The sequence below is a fragment of the Aspergillus sydowii genome (assembly GCF_001890705.1).
Source record: "Aspergillus sydowii CBS 593.65 unplaced genomic scaffold ASPSYscaffold_22, whole genome shotgun sequence".
Classification (NCBI taxonomy): Eukaryota; Fungi; Ascomycota; class Eurotiomycetes; order Eurotiales; family Aspergillaceae; genus Aspergillus; species Aspergillus sydowii.
The window spans coordinates 68349-87173 of NW_024467880.1; the positions used below are offsets into that span (position 1 = coordinate 68349).

General features: G+C 51.1%; 8 protein-coding genes across 8 annotated transcripts; 4 read left to right on the top strand and 4 right to left on the bottom strand.

Annotated features, from left to right (window-relative positions):
- Positions 1 to 50: 50 nt before the first annotated feature.
- ASPSYDRAFT_52121 (uncharacterized protein) lies at positions 51 to 626 on the bottom strand. Its single transcript, XM_040848433.1, has 2 exons — positions 545 to 626; positions 51 to 483 (listed from the first exon to the last, which is right to left on the bottom strand). Exons 1-2 carry the CDS (start codon positions 562 to 564, stop codon positions 249 to 251), a joined length of 255 nt encoding a protein of 84 aa, XP_040696053.1. The 5' UTR covers positions 565 to 626; the 3' UTR covers positions 51 to 248.
- A 659-nt stretch (positions 627 to 1285) lies between these two features.
- ASPSYDRAFT_164971 (uncharacterized protein) lies at positions 1286 to 1576 on the top strand (the record flags this gene model as incomplete). Its single annotated transcript, XM_040843304.1, has 1 exon — positions 1286 to 1576. One exon carries the CDS (start codon positions 1286 to 1288, stop codon positions 1574 to 1576), a length of 291 nt encoding a protein of 96 aa, XP_040696054.1.
- Positions 1577 to 2028: 452 nt separating this feature from the next.
- On the bottom strand, positions 2029 to 2877 carry ASPSYDRAFT_137945 (uncharacterized protein). The gene is made up of 4 exons (XM_040840813.1): positions 2558 to 2877; positions 2398 to 2466; positions 2255 to 2345; positions 2029 to 2201 (listed from the first exon to the last, which is right to left on the bottom strand). The coding sequence occupies exons 1-4, from the start codon at positions 2750 to 2752 to the stop codon at positions 2140 to 2142; spliced, it is 417 nt and encodes a 138-aa protein (XP_040696055.1). The 5' UTR covers positions 2753 to 2877; the 3' UTR covers positions 2029 to 2139.
- A 1128-nt stretch (positions 2878 to 4005) lies between these two features.
- On the bottom strand, positions 4006 to 5518 carry ASPSYDRAFT_164986 (trehalose-6-phosphate synthase; the record flags this gene model as incomplete). Its single annotated transcript, XM_040843308.1, has 3 exons — positions 4006 to 4388; positions 4444 to 5184; positions 5230 to 5518. The coding sequence occupies 3 exons, from the start codon at positions 5516 to 5518 to the stop codon at positions 4006 to 4008; spliced, it is 1413 nt and encodes a 470-aa protein (XP_040696056.1).
- Positions 5519 to 7874: 2356 nt separating this feature from the next.
- On the top strand, positions 7875 to 8683 carry ASPSYDRAFT_710563 (uncharacterized protein). Its single transcript, XM_040850550.1, has 2 exons — positions 7875 to 8076; positions 8276 to 8683. The coding sequence occupies exons 1-2, from the start codon at positions 7972 to 7974 to the stop codon at positions 8501 to 8503; spliced, it is 333 nt and encodes a 110-aa protein (XP_040696057.1). The 5' UTR covers positions 7875 to 7971; the 3' UTR covers positions 8504 to 8683.
- Positions 8684 to 10141: 1458 nt separating this feature from the next.
- On the bottom strand, positions 10142 to 10790 carry ASPSYDRAFT_62937 (uncharacterized protein; the record flags this gene model as incomplete). The annotated part of the gene is made up of 2 exons (XM_040850193.1): positions 10142 to 10381; positions 10434 to 10790. 2 exons carry the CDS (start codon positions 10788 to 10790, stop codon positions 10142 to 10144), a joined length of 597 nt encoding a protein of 198 aa, XP_040696058.1.
- Positions 10791 to 11457: 667 nt separating this feature from the next.
- Positions 11458 to 13796, top strand: ASPSYDRAFT_62938 (putative hexokinase; the record flags this gene model as incomplete). Its single annotated transcript, XM_040850194.1, has 5 exons — positions 11458 to 11584; positions 11650 to 11675; positions 11743 to 12153; positions 12209 to 13003; positions 13767 to 13796. The coding sequence occupies 5 exons, from the start codon at positions 11458 to 11460 to the stop codon at positions 13794 to 13796; spliced, it is 1389 nt and encodes a 462-aa protein (XP_040696059.1).
- A 2213-nt stretch (positions 13797 to 16009) lies between these two features.
- ASPSYDRAFT_95775 (uncharacterized protein) lies at positions 16010 to 18241 on the top strand (the record flags this gene model as incomplete). Its single annotated transcript, XM_040853163.1, has 7 exons — positions 16010 to 16233; positions 16303 to 16658; positions 16709 to 16884; positions 16999 to 17202; positions 17290 to 17433; positions 17487 to 17910; positions 17997 to 18241. The coding sequence occupies 7 exons, from the start codon at positions 16010 to 16012 to the stop codon at positions 18239 to 18241; spliced, it is 1773 nt and encodes a 590-aa protein (XP_040696060.1).
- Between the last annotated feature and the right edge of the window lie 584 nt (positions 18242 to 18825).

Below are 18825 nucleotides of genomic sequence, written 5' to 3' on the forward strand. Positions count from 1 at the left end.
ACCAATCGTCAGAGTTCCATGGGTACAGTATCGTAACGTTGGCCAGTCAAGGACAAAAGTCAGCCGAGATGAGTGGCCGCTATAAAGGAGGCCCTGGCCCAGAAACGTGAAGCCAGAGGTCTGTATGGTGTGGATACGGTCAATAGACGGATTTGTCACATAGACCGCCGCACATGGCTGTTCCAAACGTCGTCCACGCCATCTTGGCGTCGATACTCCTGCCTTTGGCAACTACGCGAGCCCTGCTGTCAACCCAAACATTTCGACAGCACCGGCTTTATCGATGCGTAGATATGACCTCCTCGGTGGTCCTTGTGGCCTTCCTCGTTGCAGTGGTCGCGCTCCGTTGGAGCCGTTCCCATCCACTCAGTTGAGTTCCCATCGGTCAAAGCCACAGGAGTTCGAACACCACTGACGATTCTGTGACAGGCGCCGAAATCATCACATCTATTACATACGGGCTTCTTCCCACCGGTTCTGGAAGTGAGTGTCCACGCAGGATGACAGGTCGGACATAATGGAGAAGAGCTCACAGACTGTTTAGTTTCTTCGACTACAGTTCATCCTGTCCGACATCCCCTTGTTTGCAGCCGGGGTGAAGGTATTTTACGCATTGCTATGCGTCCTCCATGCCACCAAGGTCGCGACGATCCTCGTTAGTTACTTAACTTATGATCCGGCTGGTTATGCCCTGCCGATTCTCTCCGCCGTGGACTATGTGGTCGTCGCGGCGGGTTACCTGTGCCTGGCCCACCAGACTGTTTACGACTCCCGATTTCAACGACGTCTCGTTCGTGCGGTTTACACTATGTTTGGGTTCTCCGGCCTCCTGGCAACCGTCGCAGCGATAGGGATATTGTCTCGTGCCTGGGATTTGTCCCAAGAGGTAGCAAGTCCCGCCCCACCCGCTGTGTCTGGTTAACGTCCTCCTGACAGGTACAAATGCTTTTGACAATCGCTTTGTCTATTCGCCATGGGTGGAGAGTGTCTCGCCACCCGGAGGTTGACCCTCTGCTTTTCGTAGGAGCGCACACCCTCTTGGGACCCTCTATGCAGATCCTAAGAGCAATCGTCATACACGGAAAAGATATATCTTAAATGGTTTGGGCTGCAATATGGCGTGGTGGCCGATCAGAAATCATTATTATAAAACGGGATGACAAGGCATCTTGAGGCGGATACTCCACGAATTCCTGTATTAAATGCATTGAAGAAGGTCTTCTTCCAATCTACGAGCCCGGGGCTATATTTCAGCAAGATAATACAAAGTCATGTATCAATAAGGATGCAGGAGTGGTTTGAAAGTCATAGTGTTTGGGTCTTGGAATGGCCTCCACACTCGCCCGATTTAAACCCTATAGAACACTGTTGGAACCTCTTAAAGAAGAAGCTAATAGAGCTCTATCCTCGCCTTTTGATGGTAGGTAGGTCCCAGATCAATTGGACTGAGTTTTATGAAGCTATTCGCGCTGCTTGGTGGGCTATCCCACAGGCGATGATTGATACTTTAATTAATTCTATGCCTCGACGAATAGAGGCAGTATATCGAGCACGTGGCTGGTATACAAAGTATTAAATTGCGCATCATATAAATGTATTTAGAGTGCGAGATTATTAGTATTCATTGAAATATTTGATTTTAAAGTTCATGACCAAAATATATATTTTCGGGTGTGCACAGACTTATGGCCTTTAAGTGTACACGTTAACTTCTTTGGAACGTCTCGCAGCGGCCCATCCCCCGCAATAACTCATGTCACATCTACCTGCATGCCCGCGTCATTGCCTCGGAACACTTGATGGCAGTTTGATGGGCCGTTCGCAACAGATATTGTCTCAAAAGAAAAGGTATAAGGACCAGCAAGCTCAGCTCGGAAGGAACACAGTCAAGAAAACAGATCGATGTGCTAATACCGTGCATGACCTAAAATGGCATGTAAAACGTTGCGTTACTGCCAGACTTCGCCACTTTACGTCGTCGTTGTATTGGACTGAAGATTTATTAACACTGACTTGACTGCATGCATCCTCATCAACAAAAGTTTGCATTACATATTCTATCCACGGTAAATTTTAAAAAACATGGTGGAAAAGTCACATTCCGCCTTTGATACTCCTACTCGGGGTGAGCATATTAGCTTATGAGCATATTAGCTTACTGGCGGCTGCTGCGAGCTCGTCACCGGTCGCGAGCATTGGGCCTAAAAGTATGAGTATCCATGCTGCCATTGACTGCCAGGTCCGTAAGCCTTACCTGTCAGAACCATAAGCTGTCCTCTGTGTTGATCACTGAAGCCGTGCTTTCCTTGTCCGGTCAGGACGTGGGCGACAACGTGGGCAACATCCTTGTCCGGTCAGTGTGGGGCTTAATATCCGGCCAATGGCCCGTCGACTTACACCTAGAGCAATTGGTGCGAACTTGTGGTTTGTGCCGACAGGTAGTGGAAGCGTGCCTTCTTCCTGCGCCTGTCTGGAGTAGAGTAGGATATTTTCCGCGTAGAAACCGGGACTGTGAAGTTAGCATCTGATAAGCAAACAAAGGTAAGAGTTGGCATACCGCACGACGACCGGGGAATGGCCAGTAGAGGTCGAGGGGTCCCCCCTTGGAAGACATGAACATCGTCTCCATGTCGAAGAACTCGCACAGAAGCGGCTGCTTGTCTCGCTCTGCTAGATCGCAACCGGCAGAGCTGAGGAAGCATGCGTTGGGAATGTTCGCTTTCTTCGTCGCCTCAATCAGCTCGACCGTCATGTCGAATTTATCTTATGGGCCTGCGGGATCAGACACATTGCGTCTGCTCCTGTTCCCTGCAGTGTTGACACCATATCCTTAAGCTGGCCGGGATCGTGGGGGACGATTTTGGCGCCTTGGTGAGCTCTTTGCACGAGTCGGCATCAGGATGGAGCGACAGGCCGGTGACAGAGGTAATTGCTTTCTTGAAATTGGCATCGGTCAGGATGAGTTTGGCGACCAAGAAGCCGGTATGGCCGTCCACGGACGTTATGCACAAATGGCGAGACATGGGGAAAGGGGGCCTGAAGTTTCATTAAGTTTATTGAATTTGACGTTTCAGACAGAATCTCAGTCCATTATATACTGGTAGTTTTGACTGCCGGTTGGCGTCATCTAAGCATCACACTCCTAAAGTTGCTCTAGTTGACTGAGGTTATTGCCACAGTAAGGTAACCGTATGTCTGAATCGAACATCACGCCAGCTTCCAGAAAGTAAGCTTAGAGATGGGTCTTGAGTGATTCCTGCCAGACCGGTCCCACAGGTCCCATACATCCCCTTTTAGTATTTCCATAGTGTCTGACAGTCATGATAACGCAGTTAGAGAGTTTTAAGAATCTCCATGACCCTACAGATAGAAAGGCCGTGAAACCCAATTTTAGTACCCTAGCCTCCTTTTAGTCTCCCCTGGCCTGGCAAGATGTTCGTTCGCAGCCAGCCCAGGGCGCCGGACGAGCCGCTATTGATCTCGTGACGGCTTTGATTGGTTCTTTGGATATCTTCGGCCATGGCTGGATATTTCTGAGATGCCGAATCCGTGATCAGGTGGATACCGGTAAGAGTTTGGGTATACCATTAGTCCAAATTATCGCAACGTATGAACAGCAATCCTTGTCTACGCATAATTGAAGAACTGAGAGCAAATTCCTTGATTACAGAGCTCTGTGTGCGAGCAACGACCGAATTACAGTCTACTGTATTTGAATAGAACACCACATACAATAGGCAGGTCTGGTAAAGTGTACTCGTTTTGGAATGACAGGCGCGGACTGAAAACTGTAAATTTCCTGGCGTACTGACCGAACAGATTCAGAGGTCCAGAAGTAAGACTGAATATGGATATGGATGAACAAGTATACTTGACAAGTCAGGCCTTTCCTTTTATGAACGCGTCGCCGGCTGAAGACCACCTTATCCCGTTGAATCCGAGACCGACGCATACTTCGACAGAGTCTCGGTGAAAGTCTCGGCCCATTTCTCACTCCACCATCAATTAGCCGCATACACGCATATCGAAGGGGAAAGGATCATACCTGGTGTTCATATTAACGAATTCTTCTAACTCTAAGTGCATCTTTTGCTTCTCCTCTCGGCTCATTGTTGCCGCCTTGTTAACCGAGTCTGACAGTTGTTGCGCACTAGATGGATTAAATGTGATGCTCCCCGGGCCCATGAATGTTGCTGCGCCTGCAAACTCTGATAGGACAAGGACACCATAGCGGCCTCTTTGGCAGGCGACATATTCAGCAGCAACGAGGTTCATGCCATCGCGCCGGGACGTGATTAGGCAGATGTCGGCGATGCGGTATAGGGCCGTGAGGTCTGTGAACGGGACGGAGTGGTGAATGTACAATATGGGAGCCCCGTCAGGTGTTGCTGGTTAGATCAGTCAGTATCAAAGCATATAGCAGTACAAGAGGAAAACGGGTACAATGTTCGCCGTTTATCTTCCCAATAATTGTACTTAGTTCTTGCTCCAGGTCCTGATATTCTTTCACGTCCTCGCGGCTCGGAATGGCAATCTGAATAAGGGTAACCTTTCCCTTCAGATCCGGATGCTGCTGCAGGAAGTATTCATATCCACGAAGCTTCTGCACAAGACCCTTTGTATAGTCCAGTCGATCGACGCCTAGAATAACAGTTTGTCGCTGATATTCCTCCTCCAACTCCCTGACCCTCTTCTGCACATCTTTATCCTTAAGACTATTCTCAAACTTCTGCGGATTGATACCAACAACAAATGTCCCTGTGTGGGCTTTATGACCTCGATACTCAATATCGTCTCTGTTAACCTTTACCTCCAATCCGCGCCTACAACACTCCAAGAAATTCCGCTTATACTCATCTGTATGGAACCCCACCAGATCGCATGCCAGAACACCAGTTAACAGTTCCTTCTGCACGGGCAGCGCCCGCCAGAAATCCTCCGCGGGGAAAGGGGTATGCAGAGTGAATCCAATTGGACACTCCTTCCCCTGCTTCTTGAGTCTGTCGCGCAAGTAAGCTGGAAAGAGGAGCAGATGGTAATCATGCGCCCAGATCAGATCGCCACTGGAGACCGCGTCCGCAACCGTGTTCGCAAAGATCTCGTTCACGCGCTGGTATGCCTTCCAGGCATCTTCATTGAAGTTCACGCCGGACTGATAGTGCAGGATTGGCCAGGTGATTCCGTCTGCTCGTGTTAGCCTTCTCGATGCAGATTAGGTAGAGAACGCACTTGAAAACTCGTTGTAATGGTCGTGCGCGAGCTTTTCATCCAGGAAGATGCCCACAGCATTGTTCCCAGCGAGCGCGTCGGCCGCGATATTCCGCTCCTCAGGATCCTCGATGTTTCCGCCTGGCCAGCCGAACCAACGGACGTTCGCGGAATTGCTTATTCCTGAGAGCGCTGTTACAAGGCCGCCGCTGGACAGAGTCGACTGGTAGGAACCATCTACTTTCTTGAGGCAGAGGGGGAGACGGTTAGAGACGATGATTAGCTGGTGCTTTTTTTCGCTCTCATCCATGGTGGTGATTGTTCGAATGATCTGTTGAATGAACAAGAACTACTTTGTAGACCAATAGAAGCCTGCTCAGTAAAGCTCTATACCAGGATGCACTTGTACCCCTTGCAAATGTTTGTTGCGGTGATAAGAGATAATGAAACGGCCTCCCGTTAATATGGGGAGAATGTACATTGAGTGCTGATGTCAGGGTTCGTTGCAGATGACAGGATGAAGTGTCTGCTGCTGACAACATGATGCCCGCATGACGTCCCAGGGCGAGCCAAGTACTCTTGATTCAATTGTTACGGATTCAAAGGACGTAGAGTATTAAACATATTAAATCTGTCATGAATAAAGGCGCGGAACTGATGTCGAGTGGCTGCAAGACACCAACCACGAACCATGAGCTTGCAGTACTTTGGTTCTATCTTGACTAGGCTTCGCGCACAGAGTACACGGTTATATTTGGAATCATCTGAAATTGCGACGTCTAGTGCCTTAGGGCTGCCAAAACCATGTGCACCCCTGTCGCAGCCCACGCGGGGCCGCATGCGGAGATACTTAATTGACCTCCGTCCTGAGGCACCAAGGCATCATGTGGTTTACGAGCAAACTGAAACGCCCATTGTGTGGCCAAAAATAGACTATTCCTTTTAGTGTGAACTTAGTTTTTTCCAAGCCTGCTTTTAATCTTCGGGCGCTCAAAAATCTCCCTCCGAGACCCGTATTTCTTTAAACCTTCAGGCCGTGTCGACAAGCATAGAATTATCAAACATTCACCGTGTCGTAAACGGCTGTCAAAAGATGGCCACCAAAGCGTCGCGACACATATGAGGGTAGCGGCACGAATGTGTGGTTGCGGCACTATATATAATCCTACGCTCCTGCTATTGATTCCAAGCTGGGACGACCAGCGCAAATTAGTCCTACGATTTGTGACTCACACGTCTTCTTGTTGATTTCTACCCATCTCAGGTATGTTACGTTTCTGTGAATGGGTGGTCGCAAACGGAAAGGCCTTCTAAACGGACGATGTCACTCGAATTGCATTCGGATGAACAGCCCCCTCTGTGGTGTAAGAAGGCATATCCACCACATCCCTCGCGAACACGAGGACACCAGTCTTTAACCGTTTTATCTTAAGAAGATGCCTCATTCAGTGTCTCCTTCGGAGGTTGACGGCAGCGGTTCTCTCCATAGGTTGATCACTGGCCTTTCCTTAACAGACATGATTGGAACTGATCCAGTCGGAGTTGAACCGGGTCGGGACAACGAGTACTAAGCCTATCTTCAAGAGAAGTCAGGAGAACGCTCAGTCCGGTCCGTGGATGAGTTGGCCGGGACGTAGTCCGACAACATCTCGCACGGCTCCGGCAGACTCGACGATTTTTACTTAACGAGACAGATGATCTCTACACCCGTGGCCGGCAGTTCCAGGAGAAATATGGGGTTTCAGAGTGTGCACAGCGGAGGCAGCGGTTGGTCTCTGGTCTGGATGAAACGCACACGACGGGATGTCTCTCCACTCGGCTTTCCAGTAGTGGTGGCGAGCCGCGCACGGATGCCATAGGAAATGTTGCATTCGCGCCGTACGAAGGAGTTTTCTTCGTAGTGTACTGTGTCGGAAACTAGGGACAGCGACGGAGGAAGGGATTCCTCACGGTCACCGACCTAGGCATTCTTGTCGACCGTAGATGCTGCTGGGAATATCAAAGCGGAAGGGAACAAGTATTTTTCGAGGCCCTAAGCGTCGGTCTGTCTCCGACCTCCGATACAAACGGTGCGTGTCACGCGCAGAGACTGCAAAAATTCAGTATTGACGCATATTGATGTGATGGAAAAGGCTCCTTATGAGTGAACTTCAAAGGAGAGTGATAGGATACCTTGAATCGTTTCTGCTTCTGCGTCATTGTCGCCGGGGGTAACAAGCTAATTACATTGAACACCTCGCCTTTATAGAGAATACTAGCAGATGCCGTGATCCTCTTCGCATAGAGAGAGCGCCTACCACTCGAATGTCACCTCCAGTAGATAACCCATCGCAGAGCCATCGACTTCGGTATCGCTTTCTGGATGGCACACAGAGAGGCGTATCCATGAAGGGACACGCCCCCCAAAGCCACGCGAATTCCATTTTTCTCAGCTCTTTTGAAGCCCTGAGTAGAATACTCAGCCTGCTGGTCATGGTCACATTTGTTTGCGTTCGATGTGTGAGCGGATATCGGCGCAGACAGCGAGGATCGCCTGGCACTCTTCGCAACCTACCACATTTCACATGATAGTCTACTATCGCTCCTGAAGAAGGCAATAGGGGAGACTCACTGCAGAACCTCTTCACTTTTGCCCTAGTGCATTCAATTGCGTCACTCGACCTTGTTCATGGTCGTGCCAGATCCACTGCTTAAAAGGCCTGACCCCTCTGTGTTTCAAGACCTTCAGATCTGGCAAAGCGGGCTGATTACCTCTCTTAAGTCATGTCCGACGCGTCATCGCTAGGGACTACGCCTGTGGTCAACGCTCGAAAACGCACCCCGAAGGCATGTGAGAGGTGTCGTGTGAAGAAAGCAAGAGTACGTTCAGTGAGTCCCTACCGAAGCATCCTCACGTCATGATCAACCACAGTGTGCTGGTGGTGCTCCATGTTTACGTTGCAAGCGGGGCAACCAAGTATGTGCATACAGGACAAGGAAACCAACGCCAAGATCGTATCCGCAGGGCCCCGTAGTGCTTTTCAGTTCCAAAAATGGCTCTCGATTTGCTGATAGAACGAAACAACAGGTACGTGGAGTTGCTGGAGCAGCAACAGCAATGTTAATTGCCGGCCTCCAAATCCTGTACGACAGGGCCTTGCAAGGCCAGCACTGGCCAGGGCCGCCGCTGGATGTGACACCGACCGGCAAACCTGCGGCCCATGACATCCTGTCGCGACTGGACGTGGTACCTACTGGTGGGGATGGCCGGGGGTTGGAAACGCGGAGTCCAGAGATCAGGAATACCGTGCTTTGACTACGAGCATTCTACCGGCGGCAAGACTAAACTTTTTCAAACCTACCTTCATGGGGTCAAAGGGCTCCCCAACCATGGCAGGATCGCATAGAAAGAACTGAGAGCGAAGTGCTTTCCAATGGGTGCTGTGCCACAGAGGTATCGGTACACTCGATCGCTTCTACGAACGCTGAGACATTATCCCAACAGACAGTCCAGGCTTGACAGGGGCAGAAAATGTTTGCTCATTCCCATTCGCTGATTGTCTCCCGGATCCTTCTCTGCAATTATGGGAACCTTTCCATGCCCTGAACAACATTCTTTCGGCGACATGTTATGCTTGACTCAGGACGCCATTGTGGGGAATAATGTCCCCTAAAGATGCGAGTTCCAATTATGGATACCCCCAACAGCATAGTGTACACTAGCACGCGAGGAAATGGAAGGGCAGAAATAAGAAGGGACAGCGAGAAAGGAAAGGAAAGGGGCATGGGGGTTGTTTTGGGCGGGGATGATTTGTGGGTGGATGACGGGCTTGCGGTTTCGCCAATGCGAACGGGTTTTATATGTGCTTGTGGTTTCTGCCCGGGCAGAATGGAACACTGGGAACCGCGGACCTCGTCGATCTCGGCTGACTTTGCCCCCGAAGAAGGTTAGCCCGGTTTATGTTCGTTAGCTGTACGGAGTACGCATGGTTGCCGACATCCTATGCGGTCTGGTTCTTTTGCTCTCCCAAAGACGCGCAGCAATGGTCGACGATGGGCTGATGGGCTACCTACGAGGTCATCTGGTCTCAACGCCAATTACGCCAGAACACGGTTGACGAAAAGGTATAATAGCAGCCTAGCCACCGACTTTCACGTTGGACCGAATAGCAGCCTTCGCAATCTGTTGCTGAGTGCCCACTAACCTGGGAATTCAACTAGTAAAATAACATGGGACTAGAATTATTCACCAATCCGCAAACGCCGGAACAGTTAGTCCTTTCCCTGTTTCCCTCCGCAAGACCTGACGGGTTTACTGACGTGCAAAGACGGCAGAAGAGGTGCGACCCTGAGAGCCAGGCACGCGATACACAAAAGAATGGGCTCCCCTTTGGTACAGGCATTTTTCTGATTTAAGTGGACCAGAAAAGGCAGGGCTTGACGGTGGTCGATATTTGCCAAGCGCACACAACCATTCATAATACACTAAAAGGAGAACACGGGACTTTGGAATTCTTTCTTGCATGGATCCCTTCGTTCCTCTTCATATCAGCTGTATGGGGACGGCTATGCTCTATAGATGACCAAGGTTGGTTTGGTGCCGTATTTGTCATTCAACATGTGGCTCTGACTATAGCAAGACACTAAGCAACGGAATCACTCCCCACACCCCCATCTTGTCAACAACGGAGCTGCGATTAGCTTGAAGTGTCTGTCATTGTGCGGTTCTGTGCTCGAACCGCATTCTACGGACTTCTGCGATCTCTGTGGCCAAGCGTCCTCGTGGGCACCCCGCTAGCGCGGTGGTTTTTCTTGCCTGTGACCTAAGTTTGACGATCAAAGGAATGGAGAGACCAAAGACACATGCAGTGTTGTAGCAGATCGGCAAGCGGCAGACTCAATTGCATAGATATACTAGGCGCTGAGGCAACCACACAGGATCAGCATACATTCACTACCAAGCGGTGTGACCTCCGTCCACGACCAACGCGCTTCCCGTCATATAGCTACTTGCGTCGCTCAACAGGAACCGCGCGGCGCCCCGACATTCATGTGGCCTGGCAATCCGACGTAGCATATTTTCGGATTCCAACATCGTTCTTGCCCCTGGGTTGCCGTGCAGCGTCTTTCCAACCATCGGCGTATAGATATACCAGGGGCAAAGACTATTGACACGGATGCCGCCTCCGCCATGCTGGTCGTAGGGCCCCACTCCTGTGCTAGATTCCGCGCAAGTTGGATCACACCTGCCTTGGAACCATTATAGACAGAGGAAAAGCCGCCCTGTTCGCAATCATTCCGCTCATGCTGACGACCAGCAATATGGACCCGCGGGTCTTCTGTTCCAACATATGACGGCCAACAGCGGTGGCGCAAAGGAACGTGCCCCAAAAGTTGCACCGCGAGATCTTTTCGACATCAGCTTCTGAATGTTTAATGGCATCCAACGTCAGGGTAGCCTCGCGTTTGCCACGAGGCCCTCTTTGGCAGTGTTGGGCTGCGATTGGACGAATAGTATCGTGCACCACTCTCGCGTCAGTGACGACAGCGCATGTGTACTGCAGTGTGCCGCCTAATTGACTCTCAATTGATCCTTCTAGCATAACCAACCACCTTAACCAATGCAGGTTTGTAGCGTTTACTGCCCGTTGGGGCCATCCATACCCTCACCGAACAACCTTCTCGAATGTCGTGCTCGAGGCCAAACTCAGGTCTCGTTACAGGGCATTAAGTGTGCTCGCGAGACATGTCAAGTTACAGGCCTACCTCACCACGCTGCGAAACGCTGCGTAGAACTCCAGCTTCTCGTTTTGGCCGTCTTCTGGCCGGCCGGCAGCCATTCAGGGGTCTATGACGAAAGAATGTGCGGTGAGAAGGCGCAGGCCTACCCTGGAAGAGCGCATCAGGGGATGAAGTGGGTAACAGAGAGCCTTCCGGCATATTCTGATGACGGCATAGTGATGCAGATGTGGGATTGTCCGCGGCATCCAGGGTAAATGGGACCTTGGCATGGACACCGGGATCGTCAACCGGGAGAACTAGGCGTGGTATGGCACCGGATTTGCGTTTGAGGCTTACATATATAACATAAATAGCTGTGAAGCCTGGCCGTCTCATACACTCAATTGGTACTATCGAACATACACGTGCCATCTGCTTTTTCAAGCTCACTACCTGCAATTTTCCCAACCAAGATGGCAGATAACCGGATTCAAAGTATGCCGTCCTATCTCATATTTGTCATACGGAGTGGCCATTGACCTTGTGCTGATGAAAGTGTCTGCGAGCCTCCCCAAGGACCTCCAAGAAGAATGCGCCAGACTGCATGGCCTGTTTGAGATTAGTTCTGATCGGTTGAAGCTAATCACAGACAAGTTTTTGGAGGAGTTGGACCTGGGTGAGTAGCGGTGAATGCCAAGAACTGTTGTCGCATCTTCTCTGAGTGGACTAACGCGTACTCAGGTCTGCGAAGTGAAGGGTCGGACATAGTATGTCAACTAAATGCACTCCTGGACGATAGGACCATGTCGCTGACACCCTCCACCTAAACCGTAGCCCATGAATCCGACCTGGGTGACTTCGCTGCCAACGGGAACGGAAAGAGGGCAGTTTCTCACGGTTGACTTGGGAGGCACCAACCTCCGCGCTGGTAGGGTTGACCTCCACGGGATCGACCGCGAGTACGATGTGATACAGACCGAGCACCGGATCCCCGAAGCACTGAAGTCGAGCACGGCAGAACGCCTGTGGAAGTATGTTGCTTCCTGTTTACACCAATTCCTCGACCAACATTCGATTTCCGTCCAGGCGGCGCGGGAAATGCCGTTGGTATTCACATTTTCATACCCGGTCACGCAGCATTCCTTGCATCACGGAATACTTCAGAGATGGACCAAGGGATTCAATATCCGCGGGGTCGAGGGACGCGACATTGTCCAAGACCTCACTGAAGTGCTACACAAGGAGGTACGTGCGCAGAGATCGACGTCCATTTCCGGGGGCGGAAATAACGGTAACCTAGAGCCTGCCGCTGCGCATTGTGGCTTTGGTAAACGATACGGTGGGGACACTAATGGCATCGGCTTACGCCGATACCAAGACGCAGATCGGCAGCATATACGGCACAGGAAGTAATGCTGCATATATGGAACGATGCGACCAGATACCGAAAGTCAAACATTCTGGCTTCCCCGGGGAGACCTTGATGGCGATCAATTGTGAGTACGGGGCGTTTGATAATAGCGCGAGAGTGCTGCCATTCACCACGTACGATGTGGAAATTGACCGCTGCTCACCGCGTCCCGGACAACAACGATATGAGAAACTGGTCGCTGGTCTCTATTTGGGCGAGATAATGCGGTTAATTCTTGTCGATCTTTATGATCGGCAAAGGATCTTCCAGGGTCAGGACGGATCTCGGTTGAAGCAGCCTTATGTGCTCAATTCATGTCTCCTGGCAGAGATTGAGAACGATCAGACAAGATCGTTGACGTCGATTCGACACGTGCTCCAAGAGACATTGCATGTCACTCCGGTTTTCAGCGAATCCTATCTCTGCCGTTGCGTTGCACGGTTGATCAGTCGTCGTTCGGTCAGGTTATACGCCTGCGGCATCGCGGCTCTCCTGAGAAAGCGTAGGATGCAGCAATGCCATGTGGCGGTGGATGGCTCCGTTTTCTCCAAGTACCCGCAGTTTCCAGATCGGGTCATGGAAGCTTTGAGAGATATCCTGGGACTATCGGCAGACGGTGATGACCACATCCGGCTGGTCCCTGCCACAGATGGGTCAAGCGTGGGGGCGGCTGTGATCGCCGCGGTGACGATGGCAAGGAGGGAGGGGCGTATAGAGATGAATTGACCGGCAATACTAAAAGAGGTCGACGCGCCGGCCATGAGGGAAGGCGCCTCATGAAATTCTGTTTTGATGCTTGTTTGACTTACGTTTCTGGTCCGGCAACTATCTTGCCTCTGAACCTCCTCGAATAAGCAGGCAGGAGACCAATGTCTAGAGGGTCCAGGGCCATTATAAATCGATAAACACTCTGTCTCCGAACGTGTCGTAACTGGTGCACACTGCGTTCTATTCATGGACATGCGTTACAAATTATTCAACTAGCCGAACGTAAGCTTGGGTACTGACATCGTGCTGGGCAGATAGTCAAGTCTGAGTAAAATCTACTCGACGGGCAGTATGGAGCGGCTATATCACGGAGTGTTAGAGGAATTCCCACCGATACAGAAGCCTCGAATGCCACTTACCACACGGGGCACGAGGCCGAGACGCCGGTCAGCCAGGGATCCACGCATTGCGAATGGAACCGATGCTCACATGGCAGCGTACGTAGGTGCTGCCGCGCGACAAACCTGTCCAAGCAAATAGCGCATTCCGGGCCTGGTCCTAGGGTTGACTGTCTATCAGGCGGACTCCCAACATGGGCCGCTTCGGGGCCCTGCACCAAAGCAGCTGTTGCTTCTTCCGCTCGAGCCGTCATTTCGGGATGTGCACTAATGGTGCCTTCCTCGACAGCTCTCTCCGGGTCTGAGCCAGGAAAACATGTATCTGCCTTGAATTCACTCAGCCCGAGCATTTCCAGAGCGCCCAAGGGTAGGGCATGTGGTGGTCTATGCAGTACGGGAACAGCGGCCCTGTTCGGCATCTCCGTTGGATGCCCGCAGCCGCGGATAACCCTTACAGAGACCACGATGATAAACACAGACACGAATAAACCGACAAGGCAATATACCACTACCATGCCTGCGTAGAATCATCAGCTTTCCTGTATCGATGGTATGGCTCTCTGCCCGCTTGCACGACTCAGGACAAAGAAATGTAGATCTATACCGGGATTAGACTGCTCGCCATCATTTCCTGCTCCCTGTCTTCTGTGTATCATTTCGTTGCAAGGCGGACCGCATAAGAAGATACCGGACAATACGCAAGGACTAACTTGGGAGTAGAACAAGCGAATGGGAGGGCCCATTTATTTGGCCACCAGACACGTACAGTCCACCTGTGACGTGTGATGTCATCTTTTCGCTTGTGGAGACAAATGTCTAAAGCTTCGGGGTATATCAGAGCAATCCATCCACCATGCAGCCACAACAAGCCTTCAGCATTCACGGCGTTTGATTCGATGGACGCCGTTCACAGACAGATCGGACAGGGGCTTTAGGCGTCGAAAGCCCATTGGCATGACAACTGCCCCTCAATATCCGAAGCTGCACGCGTCTCCTCTCTCTTTTCGTGTGACCCTGCATTTTCTGCCGGTCATTAGTCTTTCATGTCTTATATTTCTCATCATGCTGTGGCTATCGCTTCGCTAAAGTACAGAGCCGGCGGAAGGGAATGGCAGTAGTCGTTGGTATAGTCGTTTAATGTAAACCCAAGATTACCGAACATTCATCACCACATAGGAGGCAGCAAAACCAGGCCTACTCGCTCTCGACATCGTCGACTCTAGCCCCCAGTGTAGCGGTCGCGAAGGTGGCCGCTAACTTCGTGCACAATGGCGAGTTTGGAGAGATAGGCGAGCATGTTCTCCAGTCGAATGTCAGCCTTGGAGCGGTTCTTCCGGCCAAGGCTGTCGAGAGCGGGACGATTGTAAGGAGATAGTACACCACGGCAATGAGTACTCAATGTCAGAATTATGAGAGACCGTCCGTTCTGCTGCCATTATTTCTAGATTAGGGGCAGATGTTATGGGTAACTGGCGACAGCAAGGATATAAAGGAAGTGTGCGCGTGATGGAATGACGGTAAAGAAATGCCTCGCAACGAAGCTGGAAGTACTCGTGCCCGAAATGACAATCTCACCTATAGTGAACACAACCTTAAGGTCACAAGGGTCAGTAGCAGACACTCCGTGACGCAACAAATTGAAAATTCGGGCAAGTTCCCCTGGGTCATGTCCCAGGAATTCTCACGTACAGGAGTGGATTCTCTCACGTACTTCGGGAGGAATCTTGCAGGTTGACTAAGGAAACATACATATTTTGCCAGAGTTCAGTTTCTTTTGATTCCGGTCCGTCTCCATGAACGGACTCCACGATAGCGGCCATTACACTAGCTTATGAGAGTCTGATTACCACTGTTCAGGCACGTGGGACTACGGGTCGGGGGTTATGCCTCCGAAACAGCAGTCATCCTGGAGCAGCGCCGTGCTCAAACTAGGATCGACCAAATCAGGCAGTTGAGACGTACAAGTTCCACTCTCCTATTCATCCATCCGGGCACGCTATTGTCAAATTAATCCACAAGATGAGATATTACATACAGACTCGCTCATCGTTGCTCGGCAGTGGTAGGAGAAACTCAACCGTGTGGCGATGGCATTTCGGACACTTGTGGCCAACGACAGTTGCCGTCTACCTAGTATGGTTTGGGCTTGATGTTCTGCCCGGGCAGTAAATGGAGCATCATCAGCTCCGGTCTTGGCTGATGTCACTCTATTTCGTTCATGCTCTCTGCTTTTCTATTATAACGTCGAGCTCGCCTCTTTACGTCGGCAAATATATTCCCTATTATCACGCTCTAAGGAGGGCGGATACCCATACGTAAGCCCACGAGGAGCTTGGGTTGCGTGGTATACAATAACACTTATTTCCAGAGAGTTCGTGTACTAGTGTGCCGTCGGAACGCGCGAAATTTTCGTAGGCACGGTCTTCCCGTGGCTCCCTTTCGCGCGCTCGCGGCATTCCCATAATACCCAGCCGTTACCTCCTTCCATCGTACATTTCCTCTTTCTCCTGACTTTTTACAGCCACGCCTTGCTTTTGAAGCCGAGATAGGCTCGTTTCAGTGGGCAGAGTTTGAGTCATCTATCATGTCGCGCACATCCTCCCATGACTTGGCGCCTCTGGAGAGGGAGAAAACGGATGTGACGTACACCTATGAGGGCGTGCGCGGATGGAAAGGCGTGCGCTTCCTACGACCTTTCCGCGGAATGTATCACGATGTGCGAAGAAGAGTACCCTACTACTGGAGTGATATCAAAGATGCTTGGGACTATCGCACTGTCGCCAGTATTGTGCGGATGTATTTCGTCAAGTATGCCATCAACACCACTCTCTGATCAAGGCGACCCTGATCGGTGCTGGCTTACTAACTGTGTACCAGCATCCTGCCCGCTATCGCCTACACGATGGACATGTACCGTCGCACGGGAGAATTCTATGGCATCAATGAGGGCCTCTTCTCTTCGGCGCTGGCGGCCATGGTGTTCAGCATCTTGGGAGCACAACCGCTGACTATCGTCGGTATTACGGGTCTGATCTCTCTTTTCAATTACACGATCTACGATATTGTCAACATCTACGATCCGTCCATATATCCCAACTTCATGTGTTGGACGGCCATCTGGGCGGCAATTTTCCACTGGATAGTGGCCGTGTGTAATCTGTGCGATTACATGCGGTATGTGACGGATTTCTCCAGCGAAGCCTTCGGGATGTATGTGGGCATTATATATTGCAGTAAGTTCCCACTCCTCCTTTTTCGCCCTACATTCTAACCCGCATCGCAGTTAAGGGAGTGGAAGAGTTGGTCAACGAGTTCACCACCCACGGTCGCGATGCGGGCTACTTGGCCTGTATGATTGCCATCCTCTATTTCTTGACGATCTATGGGCTTGAGAAACTAGGCTCCAGTACCGTTTGGAAACCTTCCATCCGGGGCCTGCTGGCTGATTACGCATATCCAGTAAGTTGGTCCCCTGCACTCTCTCGCGGCTGGCGCATTCTGTTCCCTCTCCCGTTGTTACCTGTCGTCGCAGCCAACCTTTCTGTTTGAAGCCAGGTGCGCTAATAGGTGCAGCTGGGCACTCTCTTCTGGGTGGGTTTCGCGCATTTTCCAGGAAACCTGAAGTCGACTCATATTGGGTTTCTGCCGATCTCGCGCGCCTTTTATCCTACCCAAGACCGAGGCTGGCTCCTTCATTTCTGGGATCTGGAGGTCAAGTGGATTTTCGCTGCCTTGCCGTTCGGGTTTTTGACCATGCTCCTGTTCTACTACGACCATGTAAGTGTTCCGACCGTTATCTGACCGTTCGAGACTCGTGATCCAGCAAAATAGACTTTGGGAGTAGCTGATCACATCCTTGTGTAGAATATCAGCAGTTTGACCGCCCAGGCGCGACAATTCCCGCTGAAGAAGCCCTCCGGGTTCCACTGGGACTTCTTTCTATTGGGTTGCACTACCTTCATTGCAGGCATAATAGGGATCCCTATGCCCAATGGTCTTGTTCCACAGGTACTGTCCCTAATTTGCTCCCCATGATAAAGAGACAGACTAAATCAGTGCAGGCTCCAGTCCACACGGACTCTCTAACGGTCTACGAGACGACCCTCCGAGTGATTCCAACTGACGAAGGGGAAGGCGCCGAGATTCGTCGTCCCATTGTCGAGGCGAAGGCAGTTATTGAGCAGCGTATCTCCCACTTTGTCATGGGGCTGGCTATTATTGGTACCATGACCGGGCCCTTACTGATTGTTCTGCATACAATGCCTACCGCTGTCTTCGCGGGCGTTTTCTTCACAGTTGGCTGGGGCTCCATAGAATCGAATGGAATGGTGCAAAAGACCATCTTTCTCATGAGGGAGAACCGGTTCGTTCAGCGGGACGAGCCTCTACTCACGGTCCGGAAGCGGAAGATCTTGCTCTTTATCGTGCTGCAAGGGATCGGCGTTGCTGCAACTGTGGCTATCTCCCAGACTATCGCTGCTATCGGTTCGTTCCCCCAACGCAACTCACCAACTTCTTACTCTACTCCGTCGGTCGCTTGCCCCGGTGCTGATTTGCGGACTTGCGGACAGGGTTCCCCGTGTTGATTATCCTTCTCATTCCCCTGCGTGTATGGGCTCTTCCTAGGTGGTTCAGCGAGAAGGAGTTGGACGTCCTTGACGACCTCACCGCGGACAATAGCGCGGTCCTGAGCAGCTTGGGCGGTCCCCCCAAGTTCCCCGGTCAGACCGAGCCCAGCCATGAAGGTTTGGAGCGCAGATATTCGGAGCAACGGGCGGGCGTTCCACGCCAGAGGGCGGGGAGCATCACTCGTTAAGTGCTAACAGCTCATTTCTATCACAGCACGGCATGCTGCACGGTATTCGTAGCAACCACATCGCGTGTTCGTCAAGAGGCTGTTGTGTCTACGGTTTATTTCCGTACCTCAGAGATGGCGGTCAATTGCCCATACGATGCCGCTGTGTCATAATCCTGTGACATTCTCCTAGACGACCATCCAACATAATCACGATAACTAGTATCATTCAGTTTGCGTCATTGGCAAGGCCCATTGATGATTGTATTTACGGTCACGTGCGAAAGTTTCCGTTCGATTTTGTAAATTAGATCGCGTCGGCGCGTCAACACCGAATACCTTCAATATTGTCGGAGTCGCAGAACAACGTATCAACTAGTACTCAACCACACGAATATGGAGGTCTGATTCATCGAATCTGGCAGCTATCCTACACTAAATACACGAGAAATAGGGGTAAACTAACTAACTAAAATAGGAAATCAAAGCGATACAACAGATGACCGAGCGGACGCTGACTAACGGTAAATTTGGTGTTGAACCGGGATCCTAGCGGTTACTAAAGGTCGACAAATATTTAAAAATTCATGTCAACGCCACAAACG

What these genes read in the sequence shown, in the direction of transcription:
- ASPSYDRAFT_137945 (XM_040840813.1), bottom strand. Translation starts at nt 2,752, where the DNA reads ATGACGGTCGAGCTGATTGAGGCGACGAAGAAAGCGAACATTCCCAAC. An exon ending in TCGCACCAATTGCTCTAGGT is followed by an intron (nt 2,346 to 2,397) that starts GTAAGTCGACGG and finishes TGACCGGACAAG; the next exon opens with GATGTTGCCCACGTTGTCGC. An exon ending in ACAGCTTATGGTTCTGACAG is followed by an intron (nt 2,202 to 2,254) that starts GTAAGGCTTACG and finishes TCATACTTTTAG; the next exon opens with GCCCAATGCTCGCGACCGGT.
- ASPSYDRAFT_710563 (XM_040850550.1), top strand. Translation starts at nt 7,972, where the DNA reads ATGTCCGACGCGTCATCGCTAGGGACTACGCCTGTGGTCAACGCTCGA. An exon ending in AGAAAGCAAGAGTACGTTCA is followed by an intron (nt 8,077 to 8,275) that starts GTGAGTCCCTAC and finishes ACGAAACAACAG; the next exon opens with GTACGTGGAGTTGCTGGAGC.
- ASPSYDRAFT_52121 (XM_040848433.1), bottom strand. Translation starts at nt 564, where the DNA reads ATGAACTGTAGTCGAAGAAA. An exon ending in ATGAACTGTAGTCGAAGAAA is followed by an intron (nt 484 to 544) that starts CTAAACAGTCTG and finishes GTGGACACTCAC; the next exon opens with TTCCAGAACCGGTGGGAAGA.